At 41.6% G+C, this 18,091-nt stretch overlaps 1 protein-coding gene across 1 annotated transcript; it reads left to right on the top strand.

The window, feature by feature from the left end:
* Positions 1 to 232: 232 nt before the first annotated feature.
* Positions 233 to 16,688, top strand: kif5aa (kinesin family member 5A, a). Its single transcript, XM_068330296.1, has 29 exons — positions 233 to 755; positions 3,739 to 3,826; positions 3,900 to 3,973; positions 4,866 to 4,970; positions 5,086 to 5,134; positions 5,243 to 5,298; positions 5,382 to 5,469; positions 7,813 to 7,937; positions 8,034 to 8,138; positions 8,486 to 8,634; positions 8,894 to 9,042; positions 9,134 to 9,312; positions 9,514 to 9,582; positions 9,722 to 9,928; positions 10,121 to 10,267; positions 10,359 to 10,547; positions 10,633 to 10,750; positions 10,904 to 10,965; positions 11,227 to 11,336; positions 11,640 to 11,741; positions 11,986 to 12,046; positions 12,205 to 12,276; positions 12,437 to 12,541; positions 12,756 to 12,972; positions 13,056 to 13,230; positions 13,367 to 13,446; positions 13,651 to 13,690; positions 13,935 to 14,020; positions 14,285 to 16,688. The coding sequence occupies exons 1-28, from the start codon at positions 627 to 629 to the stop codon at positions 14,011 to 14,013; spliced, it is 3,129 nt and encodes a 1,042-aa protein (XP_068186397.1). The 5' UTR covers positions 233 to 626; the 3' UTR covers positions 14,014 to 14,020; positions 14,285 to 16,688.
* Positions 16,689 to 18,091: the final 1,403 nt, after the last annotated feature.

Below are 18,091 nucleotides of genomic sequence, written 5' to 3'. Positions count from 1 at the left end.
AAGATCTGTTTCTTGATGTACTTTTCTTTTTTGGCATGAAACGTGAACAGAGTAGTCTCACTGGTCACTGGATCGGAGGATGAGATGAGATGATGAAATGAGACCCTCCTCCGTTCGGATGTGACGCCGGAGCATCCCTCTGGTTTCCTGATCGTGAGGATGCTGAGGCGGATGCGGACCACGCCCTTCCTCCATCCACCTGCAGGGGGCGCTGTGGCCGAGAGGCGGACCGATCAGCAGCAGCTTTACCTCACTGCCCTTCCAGCCGCATCTCACCTTCAACCGGCCAGACGCTTCACCGCAAAGGAAAGACCAACCCACGGGCGACAGATCAGATCATCCACCGAGGAGAATCGTGCAGCAACGCGCTGGTGTTTTCTTTAATGATGTAGGGATTGTTGTTCGGTTCGACATCTCATTTAGACCGCCTCACTGCGACAAGAAGACCGTCCAGCTGCGCATAAACTCAGCTGGTTAGAATAAAAGCCTCCATCTCGACACAGAAGGTCACCGCGAACCCTTCTCTGTTCATTCTGAATTACCGGAACATCTTGTGATCTCCTCGCCTCAGCAGCATCCTCCCTCCTTCATCAAACAGCATCCTTCCTCCTCCTCCAATCTGCGCAATGGCCGATGTCCCAGCGGAGTGTAACATCAAAGTGCTGTGTCGCTTTCGCCCTCTGAACCAGTCGGAGATTCTACGCGGGGATCAGTTTATCCCAAAATTCCAAGGAGACGACACAGTCTTTGTCGGGGTGAGTCAGATGGTCTTTGTTTAGCATCCAGGCCCTTCATCAATAAATCATCAGCTCCATCCGAACCCGTTTGGTTCGGCTGGATGCGTATGGAGGGTAACTGGCGCAGCAGAGGGCAGGAGATCACCTTCCTTCTCAATCTGTGGTTTTTGTCAACACGTCTAAACATCACGAAACTAGTTGTAGGCCTGAAGTGCGCAGACTGGCCTCCTGCATCAGCTGTCCAGGGTCTGCATGTGTGGCCTAACACCGACACACTGCGTGACGCGTAATCTGGAGAAAGACACATTGGAAACAGTGTATTTACTATATAACAGTGTGTGTCAGTATAAGGCTTTAGAAGTGACCCGCATTCATCTTCATCATATACAACATATAAATGACTATAATGGGTTCTACACTTTGATATTTATGGGTTCATTCATCTCAGTTCTGCCATCAAGAACTGCTCCCGTTCTTGGGGTCAGGGGCAGATTTTTGAAGGCGGTTACAATTTTTCAATAAAACAATTCATTTTTAAATTGTAACTGTTAAGTAGCATATAACTTAAGTATAGACTGTGGTTATTAGAAGTTTGATAGTGTCTGCTTTAAATCAAATCATCTTAAGTGCTATTTTCTTGTTTTTGATTTAGAGATTATTTCCATTTTTCCTTAAGAGGTTTGAACCACATTGATTATTTAACTGACTCATTTCTCTCACCTGTCTTTAGGGGAATCAGTGTTAAGCTTTCAAAGTCCTGAGGACCACATTTGAATTCACAGACATGAATTTCTATTGATCCCATTGTTGAAAGCTCAAACCACAGCTCATTTGAAATATGAATAACATTTCATTTATTTCCTTTTTGGTCAGCTGTCTCATGACAGGAGGGCTCAAACATTTGTAACTTAACTAAACGACTGAACAAAATTTTCGAAGAAGAGAGATGAATGAGACTGAAACCTCGACTGGTGGTGAACACATCTCCACTTTCCTCGCTCCTCTCAGCATAACGATAGACAATACAGTCAGAAAGTGATCTGTCTAATGGCCGACTTAGAGGATCAATAATAATCTACTGAGCCATGCAGTATTGACCAACCTGCTTTCTCTGGTGTCTGATTCCACGTGTCTGTCTTTCTGTCTGTTTTTGAAATATTCTGTTTTGTCTTTAGTAAATCACTTTGGGTGTGTGTGTGTGTGTGTGTGTGGGTGTGTGGGTGTAAGTGGGGGGGGGGGGCGTTCTACAGATAAGTGGATTTGTTAATGACGTTTGGTGCGGCTCATGTCCTGGCAGCTCAGTGTGTTTTGTTGCTTCGTATGTGGGACGGTCACATTCCGAGGTTTCTGTTTGTCAGCGCTGAATCACTCAAGTTTGTGTGTCGCTAGCTGTAGCATTAGAGGAATGGATCTATTTGGGGAACAAATATTAAACATTAATGAAATATATTCATGCTGTTTTAACCTTCAGTCTTAAAATGGAATAAAATCAAAAAGGAACACTGCAGTAAAATTTGCCACCAAAATGAAGTCAGGTCTCCATTTAAAATGAAAAACAATCAAAAGAAGAAACAAAACTCCACAGATTGTTGTGAAAATTGGTGGCGGGGGGGGGGGGGTTGATTTGGAAATGGATCCTGATTTGAGTTTTCCTATTGGTATAAATCAAGTTTTTCTGAATTTGATAATGAAATATTATCTCTGTTTTTCTATTTTAATTTTACTTATCTCAATATTTTGTCCTTCTTGTCTTTCACTTACACTGAAGATACATTCTATAAGGAAAGAAGGCCTGGGCGTGGTTGAAGGAGAGAACTGTTAAGTCCTGCAGTTTGAGCCACCGTTTAGATCACAAGTTCAACGTTTTTGGAATTGTGCTGATTCTCTTTCTTGCTGAAAGGTTAGGGTTAGGGTTAGGGCAAACATAGCCACGACCCCTAAAACCACAATTTATTTTTACACATCAGCTGTTCGAGTTTATCAAACTTAGTCTGTCTCCTCCTGTTTCCTGTTTCTGTGCTAAGCTACGCTAACACTCCCCCTTGCTTTAGCTTCACCTTTGTAACACAGAAACTCATCAACTTTCACCCGGTGTTTTATTTTAGAGTATGTACCTAAATCCCAGCAGAACTGCTGAAAGACTAACATCCCCTAAATGAATGTAAAGTTATAAATAGAAGTCATGCACTGCACTGCTTTTCATACTACTTTTTTCCCAAAGAAGATATAAAGCTAGAAATTAAACCAGCTGATCTCAACAGTCTGTCGCCTGCAGTCGTCTGTCCTTGATGACATGTGGCTCGATCAGGTAGACAGAAGCGCTGCGGAGCGTTCTCTCTCTCTCTCTCTCTCTCTCTCTCTCTCTCTCTCTCTCTCTCTCTCTCTCTCTCTCTGGCGATGATGTCAGCTTCTCTTTTGTTGTGCTGGGAAGATAAACGTAGTGCTGCACAAACATGATAGTAACACCCGTGTACAGCACACCTGCATGTCCAGACTGGGGTGAAGCTGCATCGTCACTAATTAATACATGTTCACGTCGAATAGGCTTCTGTTTCAATGCATAGAGTTAACAGTATATCGTGTTGGGTCATGATGCTGGCGTCTGTTTTCCAATGAACCCAGACCTTTAGAGTTTTTCATTTGTGTTTAAATGACAATGCAAACAGATGTTAGTCATCACCTCCGTCAGTCACTGACCGTCTCAGAAGGATGACATCATTTCCTAAAGCTGATGATGAGACGCTACCAGGAAACCGTGATTTAAATCAACCGTGTCAAATAATTTAATAGAGCTTCTCAAGTTTAACTGTGTTTGAACATTTTTACTGTTTGTTCATTAAATAGAACAGACTAGTAGTATTAACTACTGAACATATACTTGTATATATTTTAATATCTGGAGATGAAACAATGACATATGGAAATAAAATGTCAATCTTTCATGTACTTGCTAACCTTTTGTTGTTGTTGTTGTTGATGTTGTTGTTGTTGATCCTCACAGGGGAAGTCTTACTCGTTTGATAAAGTCTTTCCGACCAACACCACCCAGGAGCAAGTGTACAACACCTGCGCCAAGCAGATTGTTAAAGGTGTGAATGATCAGACGTGTGGGTCTATGTTGGGTGTGTCACGATCTCACGTGTGCGTCTGCTTCACCTCTAGATGTCCTGTGTGGATATAATGGCACTATCTTCGCATATGGACAAACCTCCTCCGGGAAGACCCACACCATGGAGGTATGCTCGTCACAGCACGTTGTTCATGTGGACAACAGTCAAATCTAAGTGTGGAGAGTTTTTGTGTGCCAGGAGTTTTGTGGAAATTGTATAAATCAGTAAATTTATGTACAGCAGTGCCTTGAGATACAGGATTAATCCACTCCGTGACTGAGCTCATGTCAAACAACATTTCCTCATTTAAAATAACCAAAATCGTTGTTATCCGTTCCAGCTTTGTAAAAAAGTCCCAAACTCCGTAAATTATATATAAAAAGTATTTTTAAATCAACCTTTGCCTGTGCATAATTAATTACTGTATATATAAGTTACATAAAAAATGATAAAGTATGAAAAGAAACACAACCCTCACGAAAACACACAACTAGCGGTGGTGTCCCAAAGCACGGCTCTTATAGATAGACAGATAGATAGATAGATATATACTTTAATGATCCCAAGGGAAATTCAGGTGACATCTGCTCGCAAGAGATACAATAAATACACATAACAATGACAGAAAGTAATGGCACAGCCAAAAGACGCTGTATAAGTTACATTATTTACATGCTGTTACATAATTATAACAACAGGAAACAGAAGAACCTAGAATAAAAAGAAGGAAGCATAGGGACATGGGAGAAGAAGAGAAGAAAGAGCATCCGAGCATACTGTATCTCGGATTTTGCTTGGATGTCGAACAAAAATATGGACAAAGCGACGGCTCGTATCTCATATACTGTACTGTAAGTCGTATGTCGAGCAGCTCGTATCTCAATATACGACTGTAGCAGTTTGTATTTCTCACAAACAGATCAGGATCACTTAATGCCAATAAGCCCTACACACACATTTTGTGTCTCCTCTGTTTCCCACCCATAGTCAGAACATTCTGTGCAATCTTGTGTTTCAGGGGAAGCTGCACGACCCTCACCAGATGGGCATCATCCCTCGCATCGCAGACGACATTTTCAACCACATCTTTGCCATGGATGAAAACCTTGAGTTCCACATCAAGGTATCTGGTGTCTTGTGTGTCTAATGTTGTGTTATGTGTGTTATACACTATTCTCTTTTACATGATGAAATTACTTTGGTGGATGATTGATTTGGTTTTTTTTCCCCTTTTACAGGTTTCTTACTTTGAAATCTACATGGATAAGATCCGTGACCTTCTGGATGGTTAGTGCTCATGAGTTCTTTATGAATGAGCTGTGAAATATAAAGTGACATAAAACCAATATAACTACTACAGAATGTTTAAAAGAACAACAACACTCTATTCCTCAGTGACTAAGACCAACCTGTCCGTCCATGAAGACAAGAACCGGGTTCCGTTTGTCAAGGTTTGTGCTTTAAATGATCTCTTCTGGTCAAAAACTTGTTTGTGTCGGAATCATTTTATTAATCTGCCTCTGCCCCCCCCCAGGGATGCACCGAGCGCTTTGTCTCCAGCCCTGATGAGGTTATGGATGTAATTGATGAGGGCAAATCTAACCGTCATGTTGCTGTGACCAGTGAGTCTCTATCTTTAAATATTTTATTGCCAGACAGTGTTTACATCAAATTTTTAAACGTATTATATGAAGGCCAATGAAAGACATTCGAGAACAGACATGGGCAAACTATGGCCCATCGTAATTAAATTCATGGAATGTATGCAGTCAATAACTTTTACAATAATCCTTGAATATCCATGCTTTGCTGCCTGTTAAAAGTCAAAACCTTGTAATAGTTTTACACATTATTTTCTTTAGACCAAATGAACACTACCTCCATCTGCTGCTCAGCTGGTCCGTCTGTCAAATTTTAGAACTCTGTGTGACCAGTCAAAACGTTTGCTCACTCTTGTACTAGAAGCTTACAATGAAATATTTTTAATGTCCCTTGGCATATAAGTTACATATATAAGTCTCCTCTTCCTCTTCTTCGCTCTGTTTTTCCTTCAGTGCCAACGGCAGCACTCACACTGATCACTGATGCATAAAGTGACATCTGGGTTGATGTAGCCCGTTACCGCGTCTTGTTATATAATCTATGTGTTACTGTCCCCCATTGTTTTCCCCCATTGCTTCACTCATTTTTATATAAAGAAATAAGATGCAGTCAGACGGAATTCACTGTGATGGATTTTGCAGGGATGGACAAAGCAGAGCAGCGTCTCTGCCTGGAGCCTTGATAGCAGTAACATCAGTCCTCACAACAATTTTATTAAAACTGGTTTCACACAAGGGTTCACTGCAATATTTACCTTTATCTTTTATTAATTACAAAACACTTACAATTTGTGAAATGACATTTTTTGGATCTTCCAGCACTTTCCTTTGGCCTCCATGTTGCTGACTCACTCCAATAAAAGTATCCGACTAATGGTTTGTGTTTCAGGCCCACGTCCAGATCACTGGCCTCAGTTTCAAAGAACAAATTTAATCACAACGAAAAGAAGCTGCTAAAAGTCATGAAACTGATTCAGTTTCATGACTACTTTTCATAGTATTAAATCCATAAACTGCTTCAGTGGTAAAAGCCATGTTCTTCTTATCAGCAGGATCATCCTCATTTGTTAAATTTAGATTGGAATAAAAAAGATTAACAAAAAAGATTTTTCAATTTAAGGACAATATCTTCAAACAGCTTTTTTAATGCAAAAGGAACATCAGTCATTCCTCACATTCCTTATCTTATTTTTTATAATGAAGCACGCTGTGTGAAATAAAAAATGTTCAATTCATACTCTCACAACAGATTTCTGGTTTGCAGTGGACTATTCAAAAATTTAATCAAAGTATATCAAAGAAAATGCTTTGGTAGTGATTTAAAGCCAGCTCAGCACATAAATCTGTTTTTCCTGAGGCGGATCTGAGCTCAGATAAGTTCCAGCGTTCATGTTTTATTAATCACTCGTCCATTTATCTGATCCGTAAGCCGTCCCTTACCAAACCAGGAACATACTTTTAGACTAAACTGAACCCTTCATGTACTGCGCCTTAATCTGGTTTCAATGTGCATAAAATTACTTTTAATATGCATGATGTGCATTAAAAATGACTTCATTGTTATGATGGTATATTATATAGCAACCATAATCAGACAACAGACACTACAGGGTTGTGATGCTTCCTTGCTTATTGTATTGTATTTTGATTTGATACCTGGACAAATTTCATTTTGTTTTAAATATTAAATGACTCTTATTTTGTTAACCTGTAATTTTGAATACATTTTGAAATCTGCTTTCTTCTTTAAAAAATAACTAAAAAATAAATTAAAAAAAGAAAATAACGAACAGAAAAGCCACTCCAAGTCTTAATTCTAACAAAGTCATGAGAAATCCATCCATCCAGCATCCATTTTCGCTGAAGCTAAACCGTTAGCAGTGACCATCAGAGCTGCCCCTCCTCCTCTGTATTTCCTGAATGAAGCCTGCTGACTCAGCGCTGAAAAACAGTTTGCTGAAGGCAGAGAACTGAGGTGGAGTTCTGAGGATACTTGGATGCTTTCAACAGATATCACCTCCTGGGAAACCAGAACCGACCGTCTGTGAGGAGGTCTGATGAACATAAACATTTAGATCAAGTGCAAAGACAATCAATATGTGTCAGATTAGACATGTAAATGTCTGAAATGTTTTCATTTATTGGACTGTTGCTTTTTGTAAACTCACTGATTATGCACAGCCTCTTTCAAAGTATTTTCTATGTGGAGTACGTTTTTTCAGACAAACAGACGACTTTTGAAAGCAAAGAAAATATGTATTATTTGATTGTATATCCCTAAAAATAATTTAGGATGAACAAGTTTTCTTCTAAAGTTCTAGGGCTTCAGGAAACCCCTCTTCCGTCTGCTCCTGTCTTCTGCAGACATGAATGAGCACAGCTCTCGCAGCCACAGCATCTTTCTGATCAACATCAAGCAGGAACACGTGGAGACGGAGCAGAAGCTGTGTGGAAAACTCTACCTGGTGGATCTGGCTGGCAGCGAGAAGGTCGAAGACACTGAGAACTTTTGACCGTTACTCTGTTTCTACCCGGCTGTTTGCCTCTCACCTCCGAGCCGACTCATTCTCTTCTACTGATTCCAGGTCAGTAAGACGGGAGCTGCAGGAGCCGTCCTGGACGAGGCCAAAAACATCAACAAGTCTCTCTCTGCTCTGGGAAATGTCATCTCGGCCTTGGCTGAGGGGACGGTGAGCAATCTACTCTGTTCCCTCGCTAGGAGGATGAAAAGAAGAAAAAGAAATAAAAAGAATTTTTAGGATTTTCAATAAATTTAATTCCCATTTCTAAGTCATGGAGGGTCAAAAATGTTCTTGTTTCTTTCACTCCTTCATATTGACTCACTAACAGGAAGCATCCTCTCCAGTATTCTGTCCGTTCTTGCTAGCTTTACATTCTTGGCCATCAAATAACAATGTCTGATTATAATATTTAGATGTATCAAAATAGAAACTTTCACCATTTTCTTTTTGTTCTTCTCTCATGATCTTTCTTTTATCTCTTTAATTTCTCACTTCTCACTTTCTCCCCCCTGTAGAAAACTCATGTCCCGTACCGTGACAGCAAGATGACCCGCATTCTGCAGGACTCTCTTGGTGGGAACTGTCGCACCACCATGTTCATCTGCTGCTCGCCCTCCAGCTACAACGACACAGAGACCAAATCCACTCTGATGTTTGGCCAACGGTACGAGCATCCATGGAAAGAATGTACATGAACTAATATCTGTAAATGTGTGAGAGGAGAGCTTACATTAGCTCAGCAACAACCCAAATCTTGTATTTAATTCTCAAAGTTCTCAAAGCAACACAACAAACTATTTCCGTGGTATTTCAGTAGAATTTTGGGTAAATTCTCCTACTGTTTATTATCCTCAATGCAATTACATCATCACTCCATTGCTTATCCACCTTTTCAAACTGATCATTATTCTCCTCTTCCTCAGTGCAAAGACCATCAGGAACACGGCCTCCATCAACCTGGAGCTGACGGCGGAGCAGTGGAAGAGGAAGTACGAGAAGGAGAAGGAGAAGAACAAGAACATGAAGGAAACCATCCAGAAGCTGGAGGCTGAGCTCAACCGCTGGAGAAACGGTGAGGCAGGAGTGTTGGGTTTTTTTTGCTCTGCGCTGATCTTACAAACAAAACCTAATTCTCACGTGTCTTCCCACTCCGCTCCTCTCAGGAGAGAATGTGCCTGAGATGGAGCGCACCATGTCTGAGGTGGTGACACGCATCGAGTCTGTGGAGGAACGCCCGGTTCTGGACAACGACAGCTCCTCCATTGTGGTTCGCATATCTGAGGAGGAGCGGCAGAAGTATGAGGAGGAGATCCGCAAGCTGTACAAGCAGCTGGACGACAAGGTGGAAACACAAAAACATTTAGATTCTGATGCTTGTCTCAGTTTTATCCTTCTTTTCTAATGTGTTTGGCATGTTATAAATCTAGATGATACTTTATAATCAAAGATGCATGTCATTCACCCTCTTGTTTAACACTCTTGGTCGAGTAGAAATTAATCCTGAAGAGTTGGGTCCATGTGTGATACTCTGGTGTTCACACAGGATGATGAGATCAACCTGCAGTGCCAGCTGGTGGAGAAACTGAAGCAGCAGATGTTGGACCAGGATGAGGTCAGCAAACAAACACGTGTTGTTTGCATGTGTGTGTGTGTGAGAATATGCTGCTAAACCTAAGATTAAAACCAAACAGTATTAAAGTTGTCTCTGTTACCACATAGTCACCCTTCTCTCTTCCCCTCTGTGCCATCAGCTCCTGGCCTCATCCAAAGGCGATGGGGATAAAGTCCAGGCCGAGCTTGGCCGGCTGCAGGTGGAGAGCGACTGCGCCAAAGCTGAGGTGAAGGAGGTGCTCCAGGCTCTGGAGGAGCTGGCCATAAACTATGACCAGAAGAGTCAGGAGGTGGAGGAGAAGGGCCTGCAAAACCAGCTGCTGGCTGACCAGCTGTCCCAGAAAATGGTGTGTTTTTCCCAACACGTCGTCCTTTTTCTCACATGTTGTTCTATGAAAACCAATGAAATCTCCTGGTTTCTGGAAATGGATTTTTATTGAATGTTTTGTGGAGTTTAATACAGATTTGGGTGCTTTTAGCTGCAAATATTTCTTGGGTTCTCACATATTTTGCTCTTTATCCTTTTTCCTCTGTAACAGGCCTGTCTGATGGAGCTGGAGGCGGAGCTTTCTCGTATGCAGGAAGTGAGCGGTCAGCAGAGGAAGCGCATCGCTGACGTCCTCAACGGTCTAATGAGGGACCTCAGCGAGTTCAGCACCATTGTGGGCAATGGGGAGATCAAGCTGGTGAGTCGGATCAGGGTACGAACAGATGTGTGTATCGTATGCTGGTGTGTGTTGCTCAGTGAACCTCCCTGGTGTCCTGTCGCAACCTCAGCCAGTGGAGATCAGCGGTGCGATTGAGGAGGAGTTCACGGTGGCACGCCTCTACATCAGCAAGATCAAGTCGGAGGTGAAGAGCATGGTGAAGCGCTGCCGCCAGCTGGAGAACCTGCAGCTGGAGTGCCACCGCAAGATGGAAGAGACGGGCAGGGAGCTCTCCTCCTGCCAGCTGCTCATCTCTCAGGTAGGGGAGAGAGACACAGAATGAAAGTATAATGAATTAATTTATACTTGCAATGGCTGATTTATTGAACTCTTCGTCCTCCCAGCATGAGGCTAAGATCCGCTCTCTGACGGAGTACATGCAGAGCGTGGAGCAGAAGAAGAGGCTGCTGGAGGAGAGCCACGACTCGCTGAGCGAGGAGCTGGCCAAGCTGCAGGAACAGGGTGAGACTCATTCCACAGATGAACCGAACCCACACAGATTCTTCTGCAGCAGCATCCACACAGATTCTCCATGCTTCATATCAACATGAACGGATAAATGTTAAGGAACAGTTTTTTTTAAGAAGATGTGTGTTTTACTTCCTGTTCCACCAGATAACTCTCTGCAGGAGGAGAAGGGAGGAGAGAAGGGTGAGGCGGAGGATGGAAATGTCAAAGTAAGAAATATTTTAAGACATTTTAACTTCAAAAATGAATAAAACATAAATTGCTTAAAGATTATTCAATATATGCTGTTGTTATCTTGTCACCCTTGAACAGGATACAAATAAAATATGCAAGCTCGTTGTATCGCTGTGTACCCTCTGTCACGAGCTGAATGAACTGGAGCAGATTATGAGACTATTTATACAAGATTTATTTCCTTTCAAGGTTTCTCTGCCGATTCCACGTTCTATGTTTGCTGTTTTCTTTTGCAGAGGACTCTCCGTCAGCAGGCAGATTCTCACCGCGGTCTTCATCACAAGCAGCTGGCCCGCCTCCGGGATGAGATCAACGAGAAGCAGAGGATCATCGATGAGCTGACGGAGTATGTGACGCTCTTATCTGGTTCTTTCTACTTACACCGAGATGCTGTAGCTGTAATCAGATCACCTTGATAATCAGTAAATGCTCTTGTTCTTATTCTCAATCTCATTCTTATTCTTATTCTTATTCTTATTCTTATTCTTATTCTTATTCTTATTCTTATTCTTATTCTTATTCTTATTCTTATTCTTATTCTTATTCTTATTCTTATTCTTAATCTTAATCTTAATCTTAATCTTATTCTTAGTCTTATTCTATATATTCATTTTGATCGAAGATCTTTTATGATATTTCACACCTGCAGTCGTAACTCCAAGCTGGAGCTGGAGCTTGCTCAGGTTCGCGCTGACTTTGAGCGCCTGAAGAGTCAGGACAGCACCAAGAGCGAGCGGCTGGAGGAGCTCTCGTAAGTAAAGAGAGTACTTTAATCAAGATGAGAATTACATCCCAAATGCAAGAGTCAGTTTATGGTTTATGTTTACTGTTGGAGTTTTCATGGTCATTTTAATGGTGGATTTAAAAACAGCTCTAAATGCCGATCAGTTACACTTCTTTGATATTCCAGTAGAGGGCACTGTTAACCTCACATCAGTATCACCCTGTGCTAGAGTCTAGCGAAATGTTTATGGGGTGTTTTTGGTTTCTGTCAGATTCCTGCATGAGCGCCACGAACAGACCAAACAGGACTTGAAGGGTCTGGAGGAGACTGTGGTGAGTATCGACACCGTCACACACACTGTGTGATGGTGTCGACGATGTCATCTGTGTGTGACGCTTTGTCGTCTGCTCTCCTTTGTTCAGTATGTACCTGTACTTGCTTTCATAAATTGGAGCTGCTCTAACTTCTTCTCCATCTGTTTGGCCTCAAGGCCCGCGAACTCCAGACCCTCCACAACCTGCGCAAGCTGTTTGTTCAAGACCTCACGTCGCGGGTTAAAAAAGTAAGCAGCTCCACCATTAGAGGATAGGACGATGATTTTCTAAAACATGTTAATGTTGTGTTAAAGAATCTGTTAAATTACACTACGAAGAACATTGTCTACCAATCGAATCCCCTCCACTTTTTCTTCTCACCATCCTCTTCTGTCAATCTCTCTGCAGAGTTCCGAAATGGAACCTGATGATAGCGGGGGGTCTTGCACCCAGAAGCAGAAGATTTCCTTTCTTGAGAATAACTTGGACCAACTTACAAAAGTTCACAAACAGGTGACACATTGGAGGGAGGAGGAAATGAGACAATCGGACAGACAGACAAAATGTCTTTCATTCAGGGATGATCCCTCAATCGTATTGAAAACCCAAAATTTGTTAGTTTTTTGCACGAAAGTATTTTGTTCTTTCTAGATGGCTTTTAACCTCCATCAGACCTACATTCCTCAGTGTCTTATCTCTGTCATATCTTTGCCCCCCCCCCCCCCAGCTGGTTCGTGACAATGCAGATCTGCGTTGTGAGCTTCCAAAGCTGGAGAAACGTCTTCGGTCTACTGCTGAGAGAGTTAAGGCCCTGGAGACTGCATTGAGGGATGCCAAAGAGGGAGCCATGATGGACCGTCGGCGCTATCAGCAGGAGGTCGACCGCATCAAGGATGCCATGAGGGCAAAGAACGCCATGAGACGCCCACATGCTGCACAGATCGGTAACACACTGCCATTGGTTAAGGATCTGGTCTGGTCACCAACTTCCCTTCCTGACAATAGATGACTTTTATCCCCCCAACAGCCAAACCAGTGAGACCGAGGCAGCTGCCCGTCTGCTCTCCCACCAACCCGTTCTACACCTACATCCGTGCGACTGAACAAGGAAACACTTACAGTAACGCCCTCTTCCAGAGCAACGTGACGCAGCCCAAAGCCGCCGGCAGCAACTCTAACCCCAACTCTGTCCAGAGCAACACGTGAGTTCAAACTCTGACAGGAAGAGTCTGAACTTGTCTTCAGAAATATAGCACATAACAGGAGGATGAGGTTCTCCTTCAGTCAGAACGACCCACAATGCACCTCACTGGCTTTTCTACTGTGTTGTTTCTGCAGAGTTTCCACAGCACTGGGCTACAGAGCAGGCAGATATAATGGAGACACACTGGAGTCCTTCCCACTCAACATCGACAACGGTCAGGACTATCAATCAATCAATCAATCAATCAATCAATCAATCAATCAATCTATCTATCTATCTATCTATCTATCTATCTATCTATCTATCTATCTATCTATCTATCTATCTATCTATCTATCTATCTATCTATCTATCTATCTATCTATCTATCTATCTATCTATCTCGTTCAAATCATGCGTATTGTTTTATTTCCTTCAGGCAACAACATCAGTGAAACAAGAGACATCAACGACAACAGGTCAGCAGAACTCGATGAGAATAAATCTGAATCAAACAGTATTTTTAGTTTTGTAAGATAAAAGTCAACATTAATAAAATTGCATCAGAGCCTTTGAACTGGGATATAATTAAAAGAAAAAAGAAAAGAAAAAAATCTAAACGCTGCTTCGCTTCACCTCCTCACTTTGCGGGATGTGTTTGTAAATGTAGTCCAGTAGGATTCATGAGTAAATCCTGAGTGTTGTGTTTGTGTGTCTTTACAGGAGTGACGTTCACTGCGGCAGCGAGATGGATGATTCAAACAGACACTACATCATTCAGCAGGAGACCGCTGCCAGTTAATGCCAGGGTAATGAGCCACACACACTCATCTGATCAACACATACAGGTTCATTTGGTCATTGTGTCCTCGTGGAGACTCAAACATGTGACAGAGGGAAATGGATAAGGTTGTATGAGGTGGGAAAATCAATGGAGTTAAATGTAGAGCATGAATAAAGTGTTCAAACAAACACGACCGCTGTGCGGTCATCACCTTTAACCCTTTGAGAAATAAGAAGCTTGATCTTTTTCACACATTTCATTTGAAATCTTTTCTCCTCCGACTCCACAGGATGACCAAACACTGTACCCGGCCAAGGATCCCATCCTCCCATCTGCATGCACCCCGTCTCCTTGTCCCTCCACTACATCACTGACGATGATGATGATAATAATAACGGTGATGAAGAAGAAGACGATCTAAGTCTTCTAACTAGATTAAACCCCTCCCCAGGTGTTCACCCTCAGGTTTGGAGTCCAGTCTCTTCCCGTTTAGTCCTATTACATCAGAATGACCCGTTTTGTAATAATAAGATATGGATAAAGATTTTATCGACTCATACTTCCCTAATCCAATCAGAAAGATCAGACGCCATTGATGCTGATAACCTCCTGAGGGGGTCGAACTGAAACTGGACTCCATCTCTGATTGTTTCGTCCACACATGTTGTAAATACTAGTGCTGTAGACTGCAGTAGAGGTTTCTGACCAGCAACTGTTAGTGTGAACACACAGCCGCCACCGCCCCCTGCCCGTGTCTCCTGTAAGGCATCATGCGGACGACACTCCGGGCAGACGTGACCTTTTTCTCTGTCCCAAATAGGAGTAGAAACGCCAGCGTGAAACAGAAGACCCTCCTCCTGGATGCATGTCCCTTTGCGGGTTAGCTTTCAAATGTTTGCATGTGTCCTGACTCCTGACTCCTGACTCCTGACTTCCAGACAGGAGCTGGTATGCTGTGAGAGAAGCATCTGATTGACTCTGACAGATGTCTCACACACACACATACACACACACACACACACACACACACACACACACACACACACACACACACACACACACACACACACACACACACAAAAACCGAGGAATCTTTTTTTGACTGCTTTGATTCTGTGATGTTGCAGGTTATGATGCCGTTAGACATTTCATGTACTGATGCCCCCATCCATTTACCCCCCCCCCATGCTTTGTAGCCATGCCCTGTGAGTCTTCATGCCAGGCTTTAATGAGCTGATCACATGAACATATTTTTTTAATTACCACCTCTAGAGCAATTTAGTACACTTATGACAGCATAGTTAGAGGTCATCCTTTCAAACAGCCAGTAAGACTTGCTTCAGACGGTTGTGTATTTCCTATAACGATAACTGTAGGTAGATTTAAATGCTATAGGAGGAGCTGTAGTTATATTGTTCTAAAGTTTATCCACAAACAGCAGGATCAGAAATGGGCTGTAAAAATACCCTCAAAATGCTTCTATTGCAGCTGAGGATCAGACGTGTCGTCATGGAGATATTATACATTATGATGTTGTTAGGCTTTTCTCTGTACTTTGCACCTATAGCTTTAACTATTGACAAAATCTGCCTATGTTTAAACGAATTGAATTTTCATGTGCTTTTGTGGGTTTGGGATCAAATCTAGGGTCGAATGATTGGAAGCGTTTTGTAAAGAAGTCCCCTGCTGTGCAGCCACCAGTCTGGACTGGACAGCAGTAGCTTGTAGGTTGTTATCTCGCCGTGCTGTTCAGTCTTCTGTTCAAAATCCTGACCAGCCAATCAGGAGAGAGGACAGCAGCACATCATAGGTGGGTGACAGATCGATGGACGTGTCCAGACAGACACGTGTCACTGAGAAAGACAAGTTTAGACCAGACATGAGTCAAAACCTGCTCATAAACCATTGAAAATTCCCTTATTCTGTAGTTTGATATTAAATTATGAACATTTAAGAAACAAAATGTTAAAATAACATGAGCAAAAATTTTCTCTTGACATTTCAGTGTGTTATATCACACAACAGGGCCTGTTCTTTGTGTAAATTAGACCCAATACATTGTCCCTTGTTGTCTGGTCCCTTCAATGACATCATCAGTCTGTTTCGTTCTCTCACCGACATGAACAACATCTCAGGGCTTCACATTCACCGTCGCAGCCAATGTGCAACGCCATGATCATCATCATAGATTTAAAACCATGTGACTGCTTCTGAACAATCAGAAGTGTTCTTAGAGGCTTAGCGGATGTACAGGATGATAAAATACTTTATAATATATAATATCTCCATTGAAGTGCGTATCCTCAGCTGTCCCTGGTTAGACCCTACTTTATGTGTCCATGCAGAGCCTGACCTCATGTTTTAAGATTAATCAATAGTCAATCAATCAATTTGTTGGGGGACATGTGTAGTATATGATCACCTGCTATTCCACTGTCTGATTTCAACATATCTAGAGTACATGTGCTATATATTGTTAATCTTGTAAGTAAAATAGTGTACCCTGACAGCAAAAGGCAAAAGAAAGGTACAACTTTGTTCAAAGAAATCTTTGTTTTATTTATTTCTGTATGCCTATACTGTAGCGTCAACATGATTATGTGAAGAAGAACCTTCTGTATATATAGAATCATCACTATGCTGTGTTGTATGTGAACCACTGTGTTGTAGTAAAGAGTTTAATAAACTTGTAAAAAGCTGATGGCTGAAGAGACTCATTGGGTCCAGAAGATTATTTAAAAATCACAGATTATGATTCAGAGAGAAAAGAAAAGGTATGAAGGACAGAGGAGGTGAAAACAGCCCCACTTAGTGGTCGGAGGAAGACACTGCATTGATAAGACTTCTCTCAGTGTCTCTAATTCTCTAATTGGCGGATTAATAGATGACTTCTTGTGAAATTAGAGTCCAAATTTAAATACGCGACGGTCCCGTCCTCTCTTTATAGATTGTTCTGCACTACATATGGAGTAAAATAAATATCTCAGCTTACACTGACAAACGAATGCCTTCTGCTGTCACAGCGACCTCTGACCTAAACAGGAAATTAGTTTTCAACTCTGTTGTGAAGGGAATGTTTCCCATAAGAAATTTAAAAAAACAAAAAAAAAACAAAACAGTAGTTCTTGCAGTTGGATATAGAAACTTTATTCAGATCATAATGAATAAATGGATCAACCATGCAAATATTTAATCTAATATTTTCACGCTAAAACTATATTGTCGGTATTGTACATATTTTAAGGGGATGTGATACAAGAGAAAAAAGATTTTGTTTAACTTTAATGACGCTTTAAATCACATTCACAGCAGTAACATCCTTTATCTCGCAGTTTAGATGAATTACCATGTCATCCAGAGGAGTGTGTCAGAAGGAAAAGACACAGTATTATAGTAAACTCTGCACATAACCTTATAAACATAAATATAAGATGCATTTTGTCATTACAGTTGTTTCATCAAACCGTAAGACTAGACTTACCAATCACTGTACTGATGTGTTGATAATTGTTTTCATTGCCCCCATTTCTCAAATTCTCTTGAAGTGATGAAACTGTTCCTAAAGGAACTTCCTCTGAGCCCCTCAGTGCTGCACCATAATAAACGGCTCTTCATCGTTCCCACGAGAAAGGAAGCAGTGATGTAAACATGTGTGTGTGTGTTTGTGTGTGTGTGTGTGTGTGTGTGTGTGTGTGTGTGTCCTTGCAGTAACACATTGCATTGTCAGTCGTCAGATTGAATGAATTAGGAAATTTAAAGTTTGTGAAATCTGACCAGAGGTTTGTTTGGTTTTTTTGGGGGGGGGGGGGGTGATGTTGCTGCTTCTTTTCATCTCATCTTTATCAATTAATGCGCATGTAAATTTATTTTATTTCTCAAGCAGTTACGCATTAAACATTCAAACTGATGTGCTCCAGTTGACTAAAGTAAATAAAGGTTTCTGCTTGTAAATACATTGTTTTCATTAAATGCTTTAAGAATTTCATGTTAATTTTGTGGTAATGTGGTACTGTTATTGTTAATAATTTTTATTTAAACAGAGCCAGGGTCCTCGGGTGATCCTTGGTGATTTTATGTAGTGATTTTATTTTTTTAT

Source organism: Antennarius striatus, chromosome 2 (assembly GCF_040054535.1).
Source record: "Antennarius striatus isolate MH-2024 chromosome 2, ASM4005453v1, whole genome shotgun sequence".
In the NCBI taxonomy this organism is placed as follows: domain Eukaryota; kingdom Metazoa; phylum Chordata; class Actinopteri; order Lophiiformes; family Antennariidae; genus Antennarius; species Antennarius striatus.
The sequence above is the reverse complement of the archived record's forward strand: the minus strand, read 5'-3'. Positions and strand labels throughout refer to the sequence as shown.